The sequence below is a fragment of the Gobius niger genome (assembly GCF_951799975.1).
Source record: "Gobius niger genome assembly, chromosome: 2".
NCBI lineage: Eukaryota > Metazoa > Chordata > Actinopteri > Gobiiformes > Gobiidae > Gobius > Gobius niger.
The window spans coordinates 8,997,827-9,018,130 of record NC_136853.1 but is presented as its reverse complement, the minus strand read 5'-3'; the positions used below and the strand labels follow the sequence as shown (position 1 = coordinate 9,018,130).

Here is a 20,304-nt window from a genome sequence, read left to right as displayed (position 1 = left end):
ACCGCTTTGTCAAACTCCACTGGCAGCTTGTCATCACAGAGACAAACAACCTGGAACACATACTTGCACATTGAAAAACTATGTATCCAAAGCCCCAGTGGAACGCCAAAGCTACATTTAAACAAACAAGTAGCCAAGCCAAATGTGCACTTACTGCTTTGTTCATTATTTATCCACAGCCGTTGTGAAACTTGTATCTAAGGGCCCTGATTTTGTTTGGCAAGACCTTGTGAGTGAAAGTACTGGGTTACACCACACAACTTTAGTTTTTACAAAACATTGTGCAACTAGGGAATTCATAATAAACTGTTCTTCCACACATTTCAGACTAGAGCCACATGTAGGAGTGGGAATTTATTTGAATTGTATGGCCAAATTGATTAAATCTAGGGTCAATCTGAATATTTAACTCAACTTGTTGTTGAGTTTGAACTTTGAAGAACAAACTAGTTTGTGTTATACGGTACTAAATTCTCATGAATGATGATCTCAAGAACCAAATTGATACAAGCCGTACTTAAATTGAAATTACAATTGAATATGAGGAAGAAAATCATGGTGTACTTTCATATCGGTAACATATCTAGCCCTGGTCAAAAGAAGAGCAGTCGTTCTTCACAAGTGTAATTTCAATCACCAGTATCCTTCAAAAAGAAAACTTTTACCAGTAACACTGCATCTTGGACACATTGTATCTGCCAAAGTTAGTACAATGTAAGGTGGTGTAATAATGTGTAATAAATGGTGCCTATGGGTTAGATACACAATGGAATAATCTGTATTTGTAGCTTGGACCTAATGAAATAAGACACAAGACCCTAACATCCCTAAGCCTTATGTACCTCCAAAGTACTAATACACGTTATCAGCATTCACAGCAAGAAGGTCCCAGGTTAGATCCCCGGACAAGGCCTTTCTGTGTGGAGTTTGCATGTTCTACCCATGTCTGCGTAGGTTTCCTTCGGGTACTCTGGTTTACCACTAAAACCATGTCCAATAGGCCAGGATGAATGATTAAATGTTAATTTAGGCGACCTACATGCTAAAAATAGTCCTACAGCACTTTTAATTAGTGTGTTTTCTATGTGTTTTCTATTTCTATGTATTCTAATCAAAATCTAGACAAGTTTTTAGTGGCTAACTTTGTCTGTAATTGCAATGCACTGTTGTTAGTATGAGCGCTGCGGCAAAGAGAGTGCATCGATGTTTGAGCTCCTGCACGTCTGGGCTATATTTTTGGGACAAGACAACTTGCAGAATTCTTCAGAATTCTTTAGTAGTGAAGATATTACTGTACAGACATAGAAGTGCTCTGAAGGTGTTATTACACCTAACAATATAGTACCCCTTTTTATCCGCTTAGAAAATCGACATGTTTCATTTTGTGTAACTATACTTAGATCATGTAACTACTTATATAACCGTATTTAAATCATAATGAAATAAGAAAGTTCCAAAATGACCCTGATCAAAAGTTTCCATACCCCAGTTCTTAATACCGTGTATTGACCCCTTTAACATCAAAGACAGCTTGGATTTTTTTTTTGGTAGTTGTGGATGATGTTCTTTATTTTTTCTGATGGCAAAACGCCTCTAGTTCCTGTAAATTCCTGGACTGTCTTGCATGAACTGCTTGTCTGAGATCTCCCCAGAGTGGTTCAATGATATTGAGGTCAGGAGACTGAGCTGGCCACTCCAGAACCTTCGCTTTCTTCTGCTGGAGCCAATGAGCCTGCATGGCTTGCAGGTTGTAAAAACCCCAAATTCAAAATGAAAAAAAAAAATAAAAAAATTCAAAGATTAGAATATTGCATGAAAACAATAAAAAATGCTGGTCCTCTGAAAACTATGATCATGTAGTACTTGGTTTGGGTCCCTTTTACTTGAATGACTGCCTTAATGCGGTTAGGGTTAGGATTAGCTTCAGCTCTTATGCATTGTTCGGTCTCATGTCCCAATTTTTTTTTTGCAATGCCTCATAGATTCACTATGGGGTTCAGGTCAGGTGAGTTTGCTGGCCAATCAAGCACAGTAATCCGATGGCCATTGAAGCAGGTTTTGGAACTTAAGGTTGTGGGGCAGGTGCTCTAAAAGTACTCTAAAATCTCCTGGTGCGGTAGTTGACTCGAGACTTAATAAAGCACAGTTGACCAACACCAGCAGAAGACATGTGTCAATGATAAGATAAGATAAGATAAACCTTTATCTTATCTTATCTTATGATGGTTTACTGCACAGGTCAGCAGTCTTCCCCATGATGATGGATTCTACTGAACCAGACTGAGAGACCATTTAAAGTCTCAGGGACCCTTTGCAGGTGTTTTGGATTCATAAGCTGATGAAAGGTTGACACTTTGAGCTTCAATATAGTCCCTTTTCACAATATTTAGAGATTTTGAATTTGGGTTTTTTACAAGCTGCAAGCCTTGATCATCAAAATTCTTACAAACAAAGACTTGACTTATGTCACTTTGCATACAATGAGTCTTTATAATATATTAGTGTCACATTTTAAGTTAAATTACAGAAATAAATAAACTTTTGAACAGTACTCTAATTTACCGAGTTTCACCTGTACATGACTTACTCATATCACACGGGACTTAAATGGCACTGGATGAATGATCGGGCGAGGGTGACACACACACATTGATGTATGGGATAAACCTTGGTGTATCCCATACATCAATGTGCACATCAGACTAATTTTTAAATCTTAGAATTTTTTGTGGACACCCACATTTATTGAGGCAAGGCAAGGCAAGGCATGTATATTTATACAGCGCATTTCATACGCGTACACAAGGCAAACTCAATGCGACAGAGCGGGTTTTAGTGAACACTTGGACCAGGTTTCATGCTTGTTTCACAAACTGAAATATTTTTCTACGTATTTGCTGTATTATCACTCCAGTAAAAAGGTCAGCTCCGCCAATAGTCATGTGTTCTTTTTATTCACTGGGTCAAACTATTGTAGTAAAGTCTACCAAAATGCACATTTTCGCTGATTTGCAAAAATCCAAAACCATCTCATGCAAGCAGATGAACGTTTTATGTCAATTAAGGGTTTTAATTGCGACATTTGGTGTTTAAAAATGTACATTAAAATGCAGTGACGGAAACGCAGTTCTGAAACGGTCCTCCTGACCCACTTTTGGGTCCAGGCCCAACAAGTTGTGAATGTGCGTGCCAAAAACCAGCTCCTCCCATAGAAATGGAAAGGAAAGTCCCTGCTCCTCCATGCCCTTCCCCTTCTACATTAAACCAGTCCAACACAAAGCTTTACAGCATCCTATACATCTGCGCCCAAAACTGCCACGCCCACGATACTCCACATGCCTCTCATACAATCAGCCCGAGCATTTGTTAGTCGGAGTGTTTCTCCCCAGGCCCTCTTCCCCTCAGTCATCCACTCTCAGGTGACAAAGAAACTGGATGCTGTTCACCCATCTGAAAAGCACCACTCTTCAATAAAGATCAGGCACATTGTTCTATAAGAAAGAACACATTTTTGCTTTGAACAGGTGGAAAATGTAGTCTTATTTCAATAGAAAGCTGGGGTGGAATATTTTAAGTAATGGAACGTGTGCTGCAGCTTTTTGTGTTTACAAAGGTGTTTATAAAGACCTTTATTGTGCCATTAGATAACTACTAGAAAAGTCACAAGACACATTTGCTTAGGCATATGTTATCTTAATGCCCAAATACCATATTTTAAATGCCACAATCGCAAAAAAATCTATGCATATTTAATTTCTTAAGATTTGCAAAGATTCCATCAACCCTAGGACTGAACAGAAATGTTGATGTGGACTATATGCTATAGTGAGCCCACTTGAGTCACACCTGGACTGTAACATCAGCGCTGTCCTTACTCTTTTATATTTACAATTAGCAGGGTCCCACACAAATGTGGCAATCTAAAAAAAGGAGGGCTCTTGAGTGAGGGCTTCCATGCTGTTACATGTTTGAAGTGTGAATTAAAGGCTCCCTATGTCACTAAGGGTTTAGATGAACCTGTGTAAATAATCCATGTTAGTATGCGAGCTCTGTGTGCCAAAGCAGACTCACAAGGGAAGCATCTATTCAGCTGTGTTTACTCTGGCGGACGCTGCAGCTTTATGGATGTTCACTCGGAGAGCACTAATCCGGGATCTTTACCACTCAATTACTACAATCACATATAAATCCAAGCGCTCCCTCAGAGGAATAATCTACGGAAATCAAATGTACGGTGCAGCCTTTTTAAAATCGGACAGTATGGAGTGAACAGCTGGCTGTCCATTGAAAACATCTAAAAAGATTGGTCTAATGCATGAAGTGTCCACTTTTAAGTGCTGTGTTCTGTGTGGTTATTAAGTGAAACGGGCAACAGCAGAGTTGGTGGATATTTTTACTTAGGTAATGTCATTGAACTGTTTTGCACATATAAATAAAGAACTGCACTGATGACCGAAATGTTGTCATGAAGCTGTAACAAGGCACAATAATTATTCTGGAAAGATATCACAATAGTTCGGCAATGCACATTTTGATAGTCGATGCTTTTAACCTTTGGCTGTGAATGTCAATATAAGGCTCTTTCAAATTGTGTAAATGAAGTTCAGGTGTTTTTATTCCCTTCACTTCTATTTAGTCTTGTAAAGTCAACAAAAATATCTAGAAATATATCTAATTTCAGTCATCATTAAGTACTTGAAATTTAGTTTAATTTAAGTCAGCAAAAATATTACTATATTATTTATTTATTCATTCATTTATTTGATAGGGACATGTGTGAGCAATGAACAAGTACCACACTGCAACATTTATAGCCAAGGCTAATTTGCAATGTCCGTCCCTGGAAGGGCTTTTCAAATGCACACAGAAAGTACAAAATATTAGACACACTGCTTGGTTGTAGAACTTTAGTGCCTGCCCCTATAACAATCTACGAAACGGCGCACGAGGGAGAGAAACAGCGTGTCTCCAATCGCCGATAAATGACCAAAAACACATCGAGAGCAGGTGAGTTTTGTGATTCATAATCCTGCGCAAATATTGACCTAAAACCGTTAATAACACGGCATCGACGGCCGATGCCTGCCCTTCGCTGATTGGTTGACTCTGCTTCCTGTTTGCTTGCGTATGTACGGCTGTGGGAAATGGAATCGATGCAGCAGTGACCAGACTCACCCGCTGGTGCAGTGGTGAGTCTGGTTCCCAGGCTACCTAAAGTCCCCGGTGCACTGGTGTCACATGCTTTCAGGCACAGTGTTCACTGCGTCTTAGCTGAGGGCGATAAATCACAAACTGTCAGGTGACTTCCTCTGCAGTAACGGCAGTTGGACTCAGGTCTTGACGCCGAACCGTTGAGACACCTGAGAATGGGCCGGAGGAGGTGACGAAAGCCTACACCTCAGCATTGGGTTCCCACTCTGCACCTGTTACTCTCACAGCAGACTGGAGCTGTGAGAAAGGCCAGGCAGACACACAACCCAAATGGACAGAGCTTCTTTGTAAAGGCCTTTGTGTATTTGAACAACTGTAGGTTTTCTGTTTGTCCCCGGAGAGCAATGTCATTAGTGCAGTCTTTTTTCAACAAGCTGCTTTTCTTTGGGATTTAAGGCTGAGGCTGAACCTGAGGGAGAACTGCCATATCAACACCAACTTTATTTATAAAGCCCTTTAAAACTTTACAGTTGGCCAAAGTGCCATTAATAAGACAACACAAGATGCAAAGTCGAGTAAATACAAAATACAGGCACATTTAGTTATGAAAACAACATAAGGATTCTGAAACCTGGGAATCAAACCTTCTGGCTGTGAAGTACGTGTGCTAACCACTGTGCCATCCACTTTACAGGAAACCCACTAATTACATAGGTTTCGTAAATTAGCCTAGTGTCATTTGAATGAATGTAAACACGAGCGCAGGAGATGGTTAACTGGAAAGGTCACTCAACAGTGTTAGTGTTCGAAGTGGGATTTTCCTGGTACTGCGTACTCTTAGGAGGGATTTAGCAATTTTCCTTAGTCCCTACATACCTTTTTATCCACTTAGAAAATCCACATGTTTAATTTTGTGTAACTATTTTTGGATCATGTCGCTACTCACCTAACTGTATTTAAACGTGGAAGAGCTTGGTCACTTCTAACTTCACGCCTGTTTGGGTCCATAGAGGAGAGGCTAAATTCTAACAACATCTTTGGTCTTTTTGCGTGACTGAGGGCACGCACAAAGACCAGACTGGTACACATTAACTCGTCTAAGCTCAGGTAAGAAGAAAAACGGTGGCCTGTTCTGTTGGGCAGCACAGTAGCGCAGGGGTTAGTGCTCTCGCTTCACAGCTAGAAGGTCCGGGTTCGATTCCCACCTGGACGGGGCCTTTCTGTGTGGAGTTTGCATGTTCTCCCCGTGTCTGCGTAGGTTTGCTCCGGGTACTCTGGTTTCCCCTACCACTAAAAACATGTTCAATAGGCCAGGAAGAATGATGTGTGTGGGTGAATGTATGGTGTTGGTCAGAGGGACCGTTGGCACAGACGTGTGGAGTCGCGACAGCACTTCTGTCAGTCTGTCAGCTACAAACATAGTTTACCACCACCGAGTATGGAGTGAACGTACAATTGTGTCATGTAAAGCGCTTTGTGACTATGTCTGTGAAAGGCGCTATATAAATAAAGATCTTCTTCTTTAAAAATCAACTGAAATGTATTCATTTTTGCGATATATTTAAACTAGCTATTTAAGTGGAGCATTGCTGCCTAAAAAGACAGCCCTCTGAAAACCCTGTGCATGTCACTGGTGTGTCACCGAGGAAAACTGGGACTGACGCTCACACAGCGAGAGCATAGTCGTGAAAAGGTGTTTTAAATGTCTGTGTGATCTGTGGGGCACAGTCAGATCCACTTTTAGGAAGCGACACAAATGGAAGTGTCTGATGTTTCTGGTCGGGGTGGTCAGCTTTCCAGTTTCTAAAGATGCACTTTTGTCTAGAAGATACACTTTCTGGCTGCAGTTGCTGCAAACAATACAACATGTTTCTAGTTGGGAGGTCATGTCCACTTGGACATGTTGAACAAAAACTGAAGTGTGTGATTATGGAGTCTCCAGTGCCAATTATGATTTCTGATTTGATGAGATACAGACAGATATTTATGACATTTTCAATGTACAAAACACTACATACCCTAACTTGAAAAACAAAGTAGGTTTCCATCAAAAATAAAAAATATGTCATGTCATTTTTGCTCAATTTAAGCCTGTGTTTACTAGAAAACAATACATCTAAAATAGTTGACAACTATTTCAATAATCGATAAGTTGCCAATTAATCGATTAGTTGCCCTACTAGTTTATACTAAAATGACAAAAAATGTTTATTTTTATTTATTTGTTTGGGACAGTGCATGTTAATGAATATACATGTAAACAAGCCACACCGGATTGTAGCCTTGGGTTCATTTCCATCCGTCGTCCCCCATGCACGATCACAAACATCCTGGCCTTTAGTGGTAGGGGAAACCTACGCAGACACGGGAAAAACACATAGAAAGCCCCCGTCCCTGGTGGGAATCGAACCCGGACCTTCTCGCTGTGAAGCACAAGCACTAGCCGCTGTGCTACCGTACCGCCATAACACGGTACATTCATTTTATTCATTTATTTGTCAGGGACGATGCAATGAACGTAATTACATTTCAGTTTGCGGCTGATGGGACAAATAGTGCTCATTCATAGCTCACAGCAGATAATACTGTAAAATCATCAGATATAGTTTATCAGCAGAAATAAGTTGGTTTGGTCTTTAGTTGCTCTTTAACCTTAACCTGCTTTTCCACCTTTTTTCCAGACACATTCATTAAAATAAAAAATACAGTAAAAAAAAAAAGGGTTACAGGTTGAAAATCATCTACATTTACCCTTTTGCCTTTAAAGATATATCACATTCCAGCGACAGTGCTATTGCACTATCTCTCCTAAAGAATAATATCACCTGCCCCTGTGTGACCTGTATTATGCGTGCGCTCTTAAACGAAGGTTGCGGCTGTAATGAAGTGTGACATCGCTGTGCTTTGAAGGATCACCTTTGGAAGGCGCGGCTGACAAAAAGGCCACTGTCTTTTTATGAGACCGAGCTGGAATTAAAGTCTACCCCGCACCCACTTCCAATAAGTCATCAAGCCAGAGCTGCGCCTTGACTTTATTGCTATGTAAATGTCGGTATCGTGTTTCCCGGTTGGCTCAGGCAGAACGAGGGCACTGACGGAGAGAGAGGAGATAGTAGCAAGTCATCACTGTTAAAGGAACAGGCCACCGTTTTACATACTGAGATATGTTCTTGCCTGAGCTTAGACGAGTTGATGTGTACCTGTCTGGTCTCTGTGTGTGCCCTCAGTCACGCAAAACGACCATAGATGTGTCAGCATTTGGCCTCTCCCAATGTATTCCTATAGCTCCAAACGGCAGTGAAGTTAGAAGCGACCAAGCTATTCCACGGGCACGCACAAAGACCAGACAGGTATCAACTCGTCTGTAATGTAAAAAACGGTATGTAAAACGGTGGCCTGTTCCTTTAACAGTGATGACTTTATCTCCTTTCTCTCCGTCAGTGCCCTCGTTCTGCCTGAGCCAACCGGGAAACATGATACCGAGATTTACATAGCAAATGGTGGCCTATTCCTTTAAAAATGCTCCCTCTGTTTCTTTAAAGTTTGTGTGTTCTAGTTTGTTTAGTCGAGTTACTATTATACTTTTAATTACTCTACTAGTATTATTAACTTCACATTGCTTCCGGCACCTGTACCATCCTGGGATGTTGAATTCGCATAGTTTATTGCATTGGTTCAACTTATTTTAAACCCGAGGACAGTAGTACAACCAGGCCTCGGTCACAATTAAATCTGCTCAGGCAGTGTTAAGAAGTGAACTAGGCTCTATGAACACGCGTGACACGTGACTTCCAAGTGCGATCTCCAAACAACGCAGTTCTTCCTCTCGATAATTGATAATGATTCTGATGATCCACCAGAAGATGAAAAAGACTAGACTTTAAAAGACTAGAGTGAAAATATCTAGAGTTTATTATTCATCGTTAATTACTTTTTAATTATTGCTTTCCTTAGCTTTAGTCAGCAAAAATATCACGCTGGCAAAAACTGAATTAAAACTGCTCGTATTCAGCCCTTGTCAAAGAGGCACGTGGTTATTAGGAGGGTTTTGTGTTGCATGTTGGTGCCACAATGAAATCTGCCAAATCAAACAGAGTCTGTGATTGAGCAGAAGTACTAAGCAGCCAATATTGCCTTCATCCTCATGTCAACAGGTAATATGAAAAGGGTAAAAGCAATTAACCAGGTCTGGGAGAGCTCGTCCTTTGAATGTGTGTAGGCGGAGACAGATTTATAAAAGTGAAGCTCGATAACTGAAAGATCAAGCAGCTGCATGTCTTGCTGCCGTTAATTGATTTGAGAATCTCAATTTAAAGTGAACGCTGGCGTGAGACTTTCATGGAGAGAGGGGAGAAATGCGCTAAAAATCAAGGGAGAAACGTTCATAGCAGTGTCATTTTGGTAGACATGGTCATAAAAAAAATCTGTCAAAAGCTTGAAAACATGTACCAATTATTTCAGTTTGGAAATAACAAAGATTATAGGTTGAAATATGATTTATGAATAGAACATCATCATGAATTTTGTAAACAAAAATGTGCTCAAACGTGTGCGTAAAAGTCTCAATCAATATTCATCGAGACTTTCCGATTTCACAAATGCAAATAGCTTATTTTTATTTCCTCAATTTTATTGTCATGTTTCAGAAACACAGTGGACACACTGGTCAATATTCAGCACTTAGCATCACCCAAAGTCTGTAAAAAACATCTCCAGACGCGCTCTGAGCATCTTTAAAGTGACATTGACTTATTGGCTTACCGTTTGCAAAAAAATATTTTCTTTATTTCTTTGAAACATGGATCAGCTGCTGCCATTGCATATTGATGGAATGTATATATTGAATTGGAACTTAAATGTGGCTATTTTTAATTTTTTTTGTTTGATTGCAGAAATCCATTATTACCTGAATTAGGTGAGTTTTGTTTTTACCCGAGAGCTATAAAGGGGTGAACGGTTGCGTGTCCGAATCACCAACAGAATACAGTTAAGATTTAAGAAGACAGTTAAGGGCCGAGGTGTCATGCATGACAGTCGGGTTTGGGTCGGGCTTCTTTTTTTTTTTTTATTGTTAATGTCATTATTATCTCTAAGCTATAGGCTTAGTCTATTGCAGGGGTCGGCAACCCGCGGCTCCGGAGCTGCATGCGGCTCTTCGGCCTCCTTGTAGTGGCTCTTTTGTCCCAATGGAGCAGCACCGAGTATATTTGTATTATATTTGCGCGCTCGCTCCTATCATTCAGAAACTATGACGCTGAAGGGCATAGAATATCCTTTGACCCTCGTTCATAAAAATAGAGTGTCTGCCCCACTGAAATAGCTTTAAATCCCGTTATTTTAATAACCATTCTACATTAGCTTTATAATAATTGCTTTGAGGAAGTTTATGTCAAAATAGGTCATTTCTTGTCATATTATAGCCTATTTTTTAATGAATTGATAAGTGAAATGATTAAGAACCGCATCAATAAGAGAAACTATCAATGGTATTATCGATTTTAAAAAAAATGGGGGGGGCTTACAATTCTGTTTAAGCCCCGGGGCCTATGGGTACATTAAGGTGGGCCTGGTGGCGACGCAGGGGCGGAGCTGGTGTCCCATTTACAGTGTTAGAATTTATGAGTTTTGTAGATCAATGCAAGCAGCAAAATATATTACATCTAAAATGCAACAGAATGCTGGAAGTGGCATTTTATTATTAAAAATAATTAAAAACATATTAATACTTTTTATAATTATTGGGAATTTTCTTGTATATTTCGAAACAGAACAACAACACTATTATTCAGTTTGTTGGGTTGTTTGAATGTTAAAACTATTGTGGCTCTTTGAGACTTTCGTTTGGTTTGAAATGGTCCAATAGAGAAGTCGTCCCATAGTTTCAGCCTGCTGTGTAGGGGGGGGGGGGGGGGGGGGGGGGGGGGGGGGGGGGGGGGGCACACGTGCTGACTGTGTTGGTCACGTTTCAGAAGCGGCGAGGAAAACTCTTTGATACCGGCACCGCAGAGAACATCACTATCGCTCTTTCTCTCAGGACAGCGTTTAATTTACAGTGGCGAAATAAGCGCTTTGGTTCCTGTTTGTGCGTTAAAAGTAGGCTTTTGTAAATGCAGCATGATGTTTATGAACAAGGAGGAAGAGGAGAAGACAGAGACGGCAAAGAGGGACGCTGACAGCCATAACCTACCCGCACCGCACACACCTGCGCTGGGCCTGCCCAGTTGTGTGAGCGACGCTGCTGCATGCAAGTGCACGTAACCTCTCACACACGGTGCTGCTGCTGAATGCACTTCACTCTGACCGTGCCTTAATACCTTAAATAAATTATTATTTACGTTTGTTTCAGGCTCGGGTTGACAATTTAGAGGCCTCCATATCCTTTTCCCAGGGCTGGTTGTTGCAGAAAAGTCTTAAACTCTTCTTCAGGATCAGATCTCACAAACGCAACTCAAAGCAAACTCGCATTATTTCATTCCACTGTGATCATTGTTTCTGTTCCCTTAGCATTCACGTGCTACTGGCATATGCTTTGGTCCAACATAAACAAACAGCGCTATGTGATGATGTCATCAGGCCACGCAGCTTGTTTGCTCATTGGGTTTGCCTAGGCAGGTGTGAGGGCTGGTCAGCAGGGGGCAGGTGAGCCAGGGATGTCTCTAAAAGAGGATTAGTTAGAAACGGTAGCATATTTAATATAATTTGGACACATTTTTAATATGCTGCATAGTTTTTTTTTTATTTAAAAAAAGAACAATTTTTTTAAAGGCAACCGATTATTGTTTTAATAATAATGATTTCAACTATTACTAATATAATTGTGATTATTATTTTTTCTATAATCGTGACCATCACTGTCTACTCCCTCTTCTTGTCATATGTAAATTAGAATTCAAAACCATTGTCTCTGTATTTGAGTAGGCTTTTACTCTCACTCACTCCAATCTCAGTCCCGAGCAAAAACAAGTCATGGACAGTTTTAAAAGTAATATCAAATCAGTGGAGTGCATAAACCGCTGAGTTGTTGTTCTGTGGTAATCGCCCAAGCTCCCAAAAACATTTAAAAAAAGTGAATATTCTTATAACCACATTCATAAGAGTCCGAGTGATTCAGGACTAGTCAAGTGAGAGTCCAAGTCACGGGTTATGACCATTTTTGACGAGTTTTACCTATTATTTCCCAAGCAGTGTCAATTCAGTGGACCCTCCGATGAATTTTGAAAGCCTATAACTATCTTTGCACTGTCGACATACAGTAACAACCTTTTTCTGCCCTAACTCCACAGCAGCAGCAGAACTGGGTCACTGAAAAGACTGGTCAGATCATAAACTTAGACCAGAGGCACATCCTATGGGTGATTTCACCTGCCTGTCCCGCCTATCCATCACTCTTTCTTCACCACTAATGTCAACGTCACATCTCTCCTCACTGAATTCTCTGTCAGTCTTCCCTGGTGTCATTTGGCGTGAAGACTCCTCTTAGAATCACACATGTACAGTGTAATACGTTCTGTGTAGAGCAAGACAAGATCTTAAAAGTCAGCTCTATGTGTCTATGTGGGAGGCATATTTCCAAGTGCAAATACCTCTTTGTTACTTTCAAAAATACACTCTTTTTCTGACAGCCCAAAAGATTAACTGTTCCACACGTGTTGAGTAGAAATGTAACAGCTGCACTCCAGAATTTCAATTTCAATGTGGATTGAACACAGTTTGATGCAACACCTGACGCAACTCCAACAGGAATGAAGAAATTGAATTATTTGGCAAGCACTAATTACTGGGGCTTGCAAGTGTTGCTGAAACACGTATTGAGATATTCCCTGCCAAGAAGGCGGTGAGGAAGGTGGACGCCTGGAGCAGCTCTCTATCTGCAGCTTCAACAACGGCATATTTGGATGTTACATTTGTCCGCCTCATTGTTTGATGTCAGCATCATTGCGGGTTTCCAAACTGTTTCTGTTTGGTCACATCAGTGATATTGGTGCAGCCCTGTGAGGCAGCTGCTGTTGTGAAAATAAGCTCTAAAATAAGCTCTCTCTCTCTCTCTCTCTCTCTCTCTATATATATATATATATATATATATATATATATATATATATATATATATATTAGGGCTGCAACTAACGATTATTTTGTAATCGATTAATCTATCGACCATTTTTACGATTAATCGATTAGTCGCTTGGCTATGAATGGTAAAGGAAAATTTAATTTTTTCCATTTTTTTATCACATAAAGCTAAAGTGGATCCGCTTGAGGACGTGTTGATGGAGTAAACGTAAAGTAAATGTTTGTTGGAGGCTCTTGGTGCTAATTCTGCTTCTGATTGGATGAGACACAAACAGATGTACAAAGTGTATTACATGTACTTGCTATAAAAACAAAGTAGGTTTTCATCAAAAATACTACATTTTCATGTCATTTTTGCTCTATTTGAGTCTGTGTGAACCAGAAAACGATTAATCGATTACTAAAATAGTTGCCGACTATTTCAATAATCGATTAGTCGTCGATTAATCGATTAGTTGTTTCAGCCCTAATATATATATATATATAATTTTATTTTTTTGATGAGATTTGAGCCAAGTAAATGCTTCTGAATCCAGGGACCTGAACCATTTTTTTTAAGTGCATTCGATAGGTTTACATTTTTTCACATTTTCAGTTTTTATTGATTAATAAGTATTGACCTTATTTTATACCAGTGAAATGACAATCTTTTAATAAAAGTAAATAAAACTCTTTGGAAAGCGACAATTAGCTAAAAAGTGTCTGCACAGCCAACTAATTCTGAGATAAAATTATGCTCCAGTTTTAATTGGACAAATATTCACAGATATAATCCGCTCTAAAGCTAGTCCAAAAAGTTATTACCAATTATACCATGGTCAGTGAGAATTCCAAGGCTAACAGGCGTGCATTATTTTCGTATAACCACACACGTAGTCTGGTAGTTAAATCACTGGGAAAACTAAAAAAAAAAAAAAAAGACTCTTATCGTGAGATTTGCATATTGGCTCAACCCACATCAAAAACCGAAAACCTTCAAAAAAGGTGCTGTATATAGAAAAAGTATGCTTAACACAGTGACAGCAGATATTTGAAACCCTTTCCTCCCTAGTATGAATGTCTTTGTATAAAAAGAACACAAATTTCCAGGCACTGGCCCCAAACCAAATTGTAGACTTTGGATTCATCTTCACCTGTGGCGACCAATCTATTTTACATTACTGTTATTTCAGTACATGCTGCGTTTTTTTTTTTTAAGGGTACGGCTTTGGCTCAATAAGTTGATTCTTTCTTTCTCCGTTTTAACAAAAGCGAGATGTGCACCACCCAGACATGCCTTGCCTTTGTGAGCGTTAGTCCCATTGTTCACTCCTGTTTTAAAAGATAACAGGAGTGGAGCGTCCATAGAGGATCTTCTCCCTACAGACTGCCTTTGTTCTGGGGGCTGTGGGCAGAAAATAAAATGAATGGTGATGCAACTTGAGAGCTGCCTCAGAAGAGACTCCCACTGTGGCAGCTTTGAAAAGGCTGTCAAGGTGTGGCGCCCCAATCCACTCTGGGAACAAGCTCTGTTCAGCTGCAGACCGCAGTCCTTTTCAGTATTCTTCTTTGTCATTATTTGTAAATCGGAACATTTGAAGGGTCAAGTTCTAAATAGTTGTAGTATCAGCAAACAAAAAAATATTGTTAATAAATAGTTTCGATAGGTTTTGATTTGATATAATCACTGCTTGAATCAGAAGAGTTATTTGAGGAAATTCATCATTTCTATACTACATAGATACAGATGGCAACGCGTCATACGAGGGGCGTGGCCTAGCCGAGGGGAAAGAAAATCTCTCACGGGAAAACCAATTTTTCACAATTTTTGGCCATTTTCTGGCGGAGTGTAAAGATATTTATCACACACCAATAAAGTCAAGCCAAAAGTTATATCCAGAATCCATATGGATGTTTTTTCACAGTAAATTGTTCAGTAGAAGCAAAAAATGGGCCTTGTTGCAATTACAGCATATGTAGCATGAAGCTAATATAGGGTCCTGGTTAGCATTATCCGTTTTTGAAGTGTTTATGGGCTGTTAAAAGACTTTGCTCCTCTCCGCGTTTCTGTATATTTATTTAGTTGAAAAAATATATTCATAATTGAGCAATTGTTAAAGTAATGTTGGAGAAATGGGAGCAAATTGTTTTTTACCCCCTAGTTCCCCCTCTGGCTGCTTTGAACACGACCATTCCGATTCTAAACATGTTGTCTGTATCTATACTACAACCCCTGACCCAAAAAAGAGAACCCCCTGGATTTAACTAAGCAAATAGGTAAGAGCCTCCTGTTAGATAATTGCTGCATAGGTGATTGTCTTTCACCTTGCACCACAGTAACTCACTCCTGAAACAAGTAGTCGGAAGACAAATTCCGAAAGACAAATCTGGAAAAAATGTCAAATCATTGGCATGCATCAAGCAGAGTAAACTGTATCTAAGAGATTGCAGAAACGACTCAAGTTGGTATAAAAACTGGAAGGACAGTGGGGAACCAATGTCTCTGAGGAAAAACTGCGGTCGGACAAAAACCCTGAATGATTGTGATCAGCGATCACTTAAATGTTTGACAAAATCAATTAGGAGAAAAATAACTGTACGAGTGCTCTGTCTAACAGTGACAGTAGTAAACAACGTAAAGAGGACTCAAGGGATTGGGAGTCGAGTGTGCCCATGAATAAGTAGCGAGAAGTGTTTGTGCCACGCTTCCACCTACACGAGTAGAGGCTAATGGAGCTCCTGTTTGTATGTCAGCAGCCCAATGACAGAATGTGTGATACATATAAACAGTTATTATAAAATACAGTGGATAAATAAGTCTTAGAACCAGACAATACATTTCCAAATTTGCTTTTAATATGACATTGTAATAGATTTGACACAATGTTCGCTGTAAAACGAAGCGTGGCTGTGTGAACCGTCGCAGCATATGCCCATATTTTTCTCCATGGCACTTACCTTCATACTGCGGATGGACATGAGGTGGGTAGGGTACGTAGCTGATGAGTACTGGGATGTCCAGGCCTTGTCGAACCCACTCCACCACAAACGGAGAGTCAGAGGAGAGCGTGGGGGGTGAGGGAGGGAAGGCACAGCTCAGCTCCACGGAGCTGCCAGCTTTACCCACCACATCTGGCGTTACACGTGGAACAAGCACTGGGGGAAAGAAACAAGGTTCAACAAGGTTCATTTTCAACATATTATTTCAGACTCTTTTCGGAGTGGCCATTAGCATCAGTCAACTACTCAAATAAAATTGCTACGTTCAAAGGGAAACCTCAAACCATTCAGAACAACATACAAATATAAAAGGATAGAGCAAAAGTGTGGGAACCTCACCGTTATAGAAACTTTGGAACCCCACTGTATGTGTGCACGGTTGCAACAAGCACCTTATAACAGCTGAAATGTTTCATCCCTTTTTGTACATTTTTGTTTAGTTTGGTAGAGGATAATTGTTCAAGTTCTCGCAGTGAACTTGACACAGGATGTCAATACTTCATTGAGGAGTCGTCTCCATTTATAAAGGTAGGCGTTGGAAACGCTTTTGTTATGTATTGTTTTTTTTCTGTAATTTCAAGACATTGTAAAACATTGAAAGAATTATTTTATTGAAATTGTGTTTTAAAGTATCAAACAAAATATCCAGCACTGCTTTGCACATTTTGACATTTTCTCAATGAGCTTCAGGATGTCGTCACCAGAAATGTTTTTTCCTTCACAGACACAGAATAACGCGACTTAAACGAGGTGAAAACACACAAAAAAAGCTCAGAAAAAAAGGCGATGTAAAAAAGCCACAAAACATGAAAAAACGTGACAAAAAACGTTACAAAAAAATTGACAAAGCAATAAAAACATGACAAAAAAGTGATTCAAAATAGCCGAAAACACGACCAAATGCTTAAAAAATGTGACAATAACACGACAAAATGCAATACTTGGAAACAGTCCAAAAACGCATCAGTGCCTTTTTTAAAGGAACAGGCCACCATTTTTCCATTCTGAGATATGTTCTTGCCTGAGCTTAGACAAGTTGATACGTACCTGTCCGGTCTGTGTGTGTGCCCGTGGAAGAGTGTGGTAGCTTCCAACTTCACCTTTGGAGCTATGGGAATATATTGGGAGAGGCCAAATGGGAACAACATCTTTGGTCGTTGTGCGGGATTGAGCGCACGCACAACGTCCAGACAGGTACACATCAACTCGTCTAAGCTCAGGTAAGAACATATCCCAGTATGTAAAAACGGTGGCCTATTCCTTTAATAATACAATTCTTTTTAAGTGTGTGAATTTCTTGTTCTCTAACATACACTATATTTTTGTAAATATGCTGAGTTGAATTAAAGATGTAAACAGTGAACAGACATTTTGTCACTACTGCATTCTTTTCTAATATTGTCAAAATATAAGAAAAGAGCACCATACTTCTCCCCCTGAGCTGACTTCTGCTCTGTTTTGGCTGAAAGGTGTTCCAGTGAAACATTGCTCGCTGTTCCCTGTGGGGAGAGTGCTGCAACTATTTACATCAAAGTCACTGCAACATTTCCACTGCGACAATATGTGAAAAACTCAATGCCGTTTGACGCGATCCACACAGCACTCAAATAAGTTAATTGTGCGAGCAGTGGTGTATTGTCTTTGAAAATCTGAAATAAGCAAAGTTACTGTCGAAGCATGAGGAGCAAGAATTTAGCCCTGACAAGAGGGAGGCTATCTCCTTGGCAACAGGGACCCACGGCGTTCACAGAGCCAGTGCAAAAGGCATGTTTTCAACATAGATTTTGAAGGAGCCATTTATGATTTACCCCCTGCCTCTATATGGCACTGTGTCTCTTTTTCCTCCCTGGGTCTATACAAGGTGTGGTCTGATGTAACCAGGTGCTGCTTAATTGGGGTCAATTCATCTTGACAGTGTCACAGGTGGATGTGGATATTGGGTTGTTGAGCCAAACAAATAAATCCTTTTAGCAGCCACAGTGTCAGCATGCTTGGTGTATACTGCCAGAACAGATTTGAAAACTACACAGGACTGTTGTGTTTTGGCTCAACAATGATCTGGACAGGGCCCTTTAAACTGACTTTCCTGGGGCAGGACAGGGTCATCTCAGACAGAGAGACCACACAACCATCTCACCATCTTTTCTGTTCTACCGCAGGGAAAAAACTATGGAGTCTCAGCCTGAAGGACAGCTTTATCTACCACATAATATTCTTGCTGTGAGGCACGAGCTGCACTGTTCCATGACAAAGCAAAAGTATACACGTCAAAGATCTTTACAGAGTGAGAACGCTCACTCTGTCACTAATCATTTACCAAAACTGTACCCAAAATGTTTCGTACATACATTGCAGCTAGAGTTTGGTAAACAACAGGCTCTGTGGGTCTGTCGCTAAAGGGAAAAATGTCTTGTTGTCAGTGCTGTGTTTTGCTCTTCTCTTTGTCTAAGGATTCAGGTTTCTTATTTCGTCCTGGTTTAGTCCTGGGTTTACAGCCGGTTTAGTAAGTCCCGGTTTACTCCTGGCACAGACCTGCCGCAGACCCAGTCCGCTCGCCAGACGTCAGTCTTAAGGGGGGCTCATGAACTCCACGAGGGGGCACAATTAGCCTGTCATTTTCTGTCCTTTTCTCGGTCGGTACCAAGTAGGTACCGTTTGAAGGTACCCAGCTCAAGGCATAAGTGCTAATCGCTGCACCGCATCATAAAATTATTGGTGTAATATTATGATTAGTATCAACCATAAGCATGACATAATCAAATTTAGGAAAATTAAAAAAAAAACAACATGATAATATGTGCACTTCAAGCTGTGTTTGACACATATCCTGTATTAATGGTTCCTGTCATTTGTGCTCCGCCACGGCACTCAGTGCCAGCTCCAGCAGTTTCCTTTCCACTTTGCAACCTGACACCGGGCTATGACACAGGCTGCAGACTAAACTAAAATCTGAAACCTTTGTCAGGACTCATGTTTTTCAGTGGATATAATGAGTCAATAGGGGTTCATTCACACTACACATAAGTGTGGCAGATTTTCAAAAGGTTAAAATGAAGGCTTGGGCTTTGGAGAGCCCCTTTATAGCCTCTAGTTCCTACAGTCATTATTTTGTTAGTATGTGCGGTTGAAGACCTGCACCAACATTTAGATGTGGCAGAGCATCTAGGGCGGAGCTCAGCTGCAGCATGCGTACTAGTGTCGGAAGAAGGTAGTGAAACTATTCTTCTGTCATCAAAACACAATCAAAGAATCAATAGACAATTTTTCATTCACAACTTTGTGCTCAGAATCGTGCTGCAGCAGCGGCTCCACATGTGACTGAAGCGACTCGAGCGACAGATTGCAACCTGTTCAAGCAACTAAGAAGCATCTCACAACGCAATTGGGCATGAACATAGCATTAGTCGATACGAATGTCTAACAAATGTGAACTTAAACAACTTGTCAAGTAAAATTGCCACTTCTGTGTAATACTGTACTTACTACCAGCATTAACCCATCAAACTAAATATTAAGTAGACAAACATGAAAACCTGTCATCCTCCTGGCACGGCTGCTTGATGCAGGTCGGGATGATCTATTTTGGTGTGGATGTTGTGTATACACTTACAGAAAAGAAGAGCGCTGACAGTTTGCAGATGCGACCTGGCTGATCCCATAGCTGTCACTCACACAACCTGCCGCATGCTCAATCTGCAAAAAAACACACACAGTTGTCATGATCACATTAGCTCTCTGGCTCGCAGACAGGAGGCAGCCATCTGTGTCACATTTCACAACTGAGAAGGAAACGTACGGGACAGTTGGCCCCTGCTTCTGTCCTCACACCATTCCAGACTGTGGAGGTAAGAAGGTGTGTGTCGGGAAGGGAGGAAGAGAAAGGAATAGAGAAAAGGAGAGGGGAATGAGGAAGAGAAGGAAAACGCACACCCATTCAAACTCACCCCAGCTCTATATGTTTACCTTAACACTTGTATTTTCACAATCAGCACTTAAATATTACAAAAGAAGAAAAAGAATAGTAAGAGTAAGCCATCGTCCCTCCCACTGGACCAGATTTTGGCCTGAGCAATTGTAGGGAAGAGAGATAGACAAATATCTATA

The 20,304-nt window shown here is 40.4% G+C and overlaps 1 protein-coding gene across 1 annotated transcript in view; it reads right to left on the bottom strand.

Annotated features, from left to right (window-relative positions):
• igsf9a (immunoglobulin superfamily, member 9a) overlaps positions 1-20,304 on the bottom strand; it is a gene marked incomplete at its 5' end in the record, with an annotated part of 123,514 nt that overhangs the window by 101,992 nt on the left and 1,218 nt on the right. The window contains one exon of the mRNA XM_079552236.1: positions 16,159-16,356. Coding sequence (XP_079408362.1) covers positions 16,159-16,356 — 198 coding nt within the window. The remainder of the gene's footprint in view (positions 1-16,158; positions 16,357-20,304) is intronic.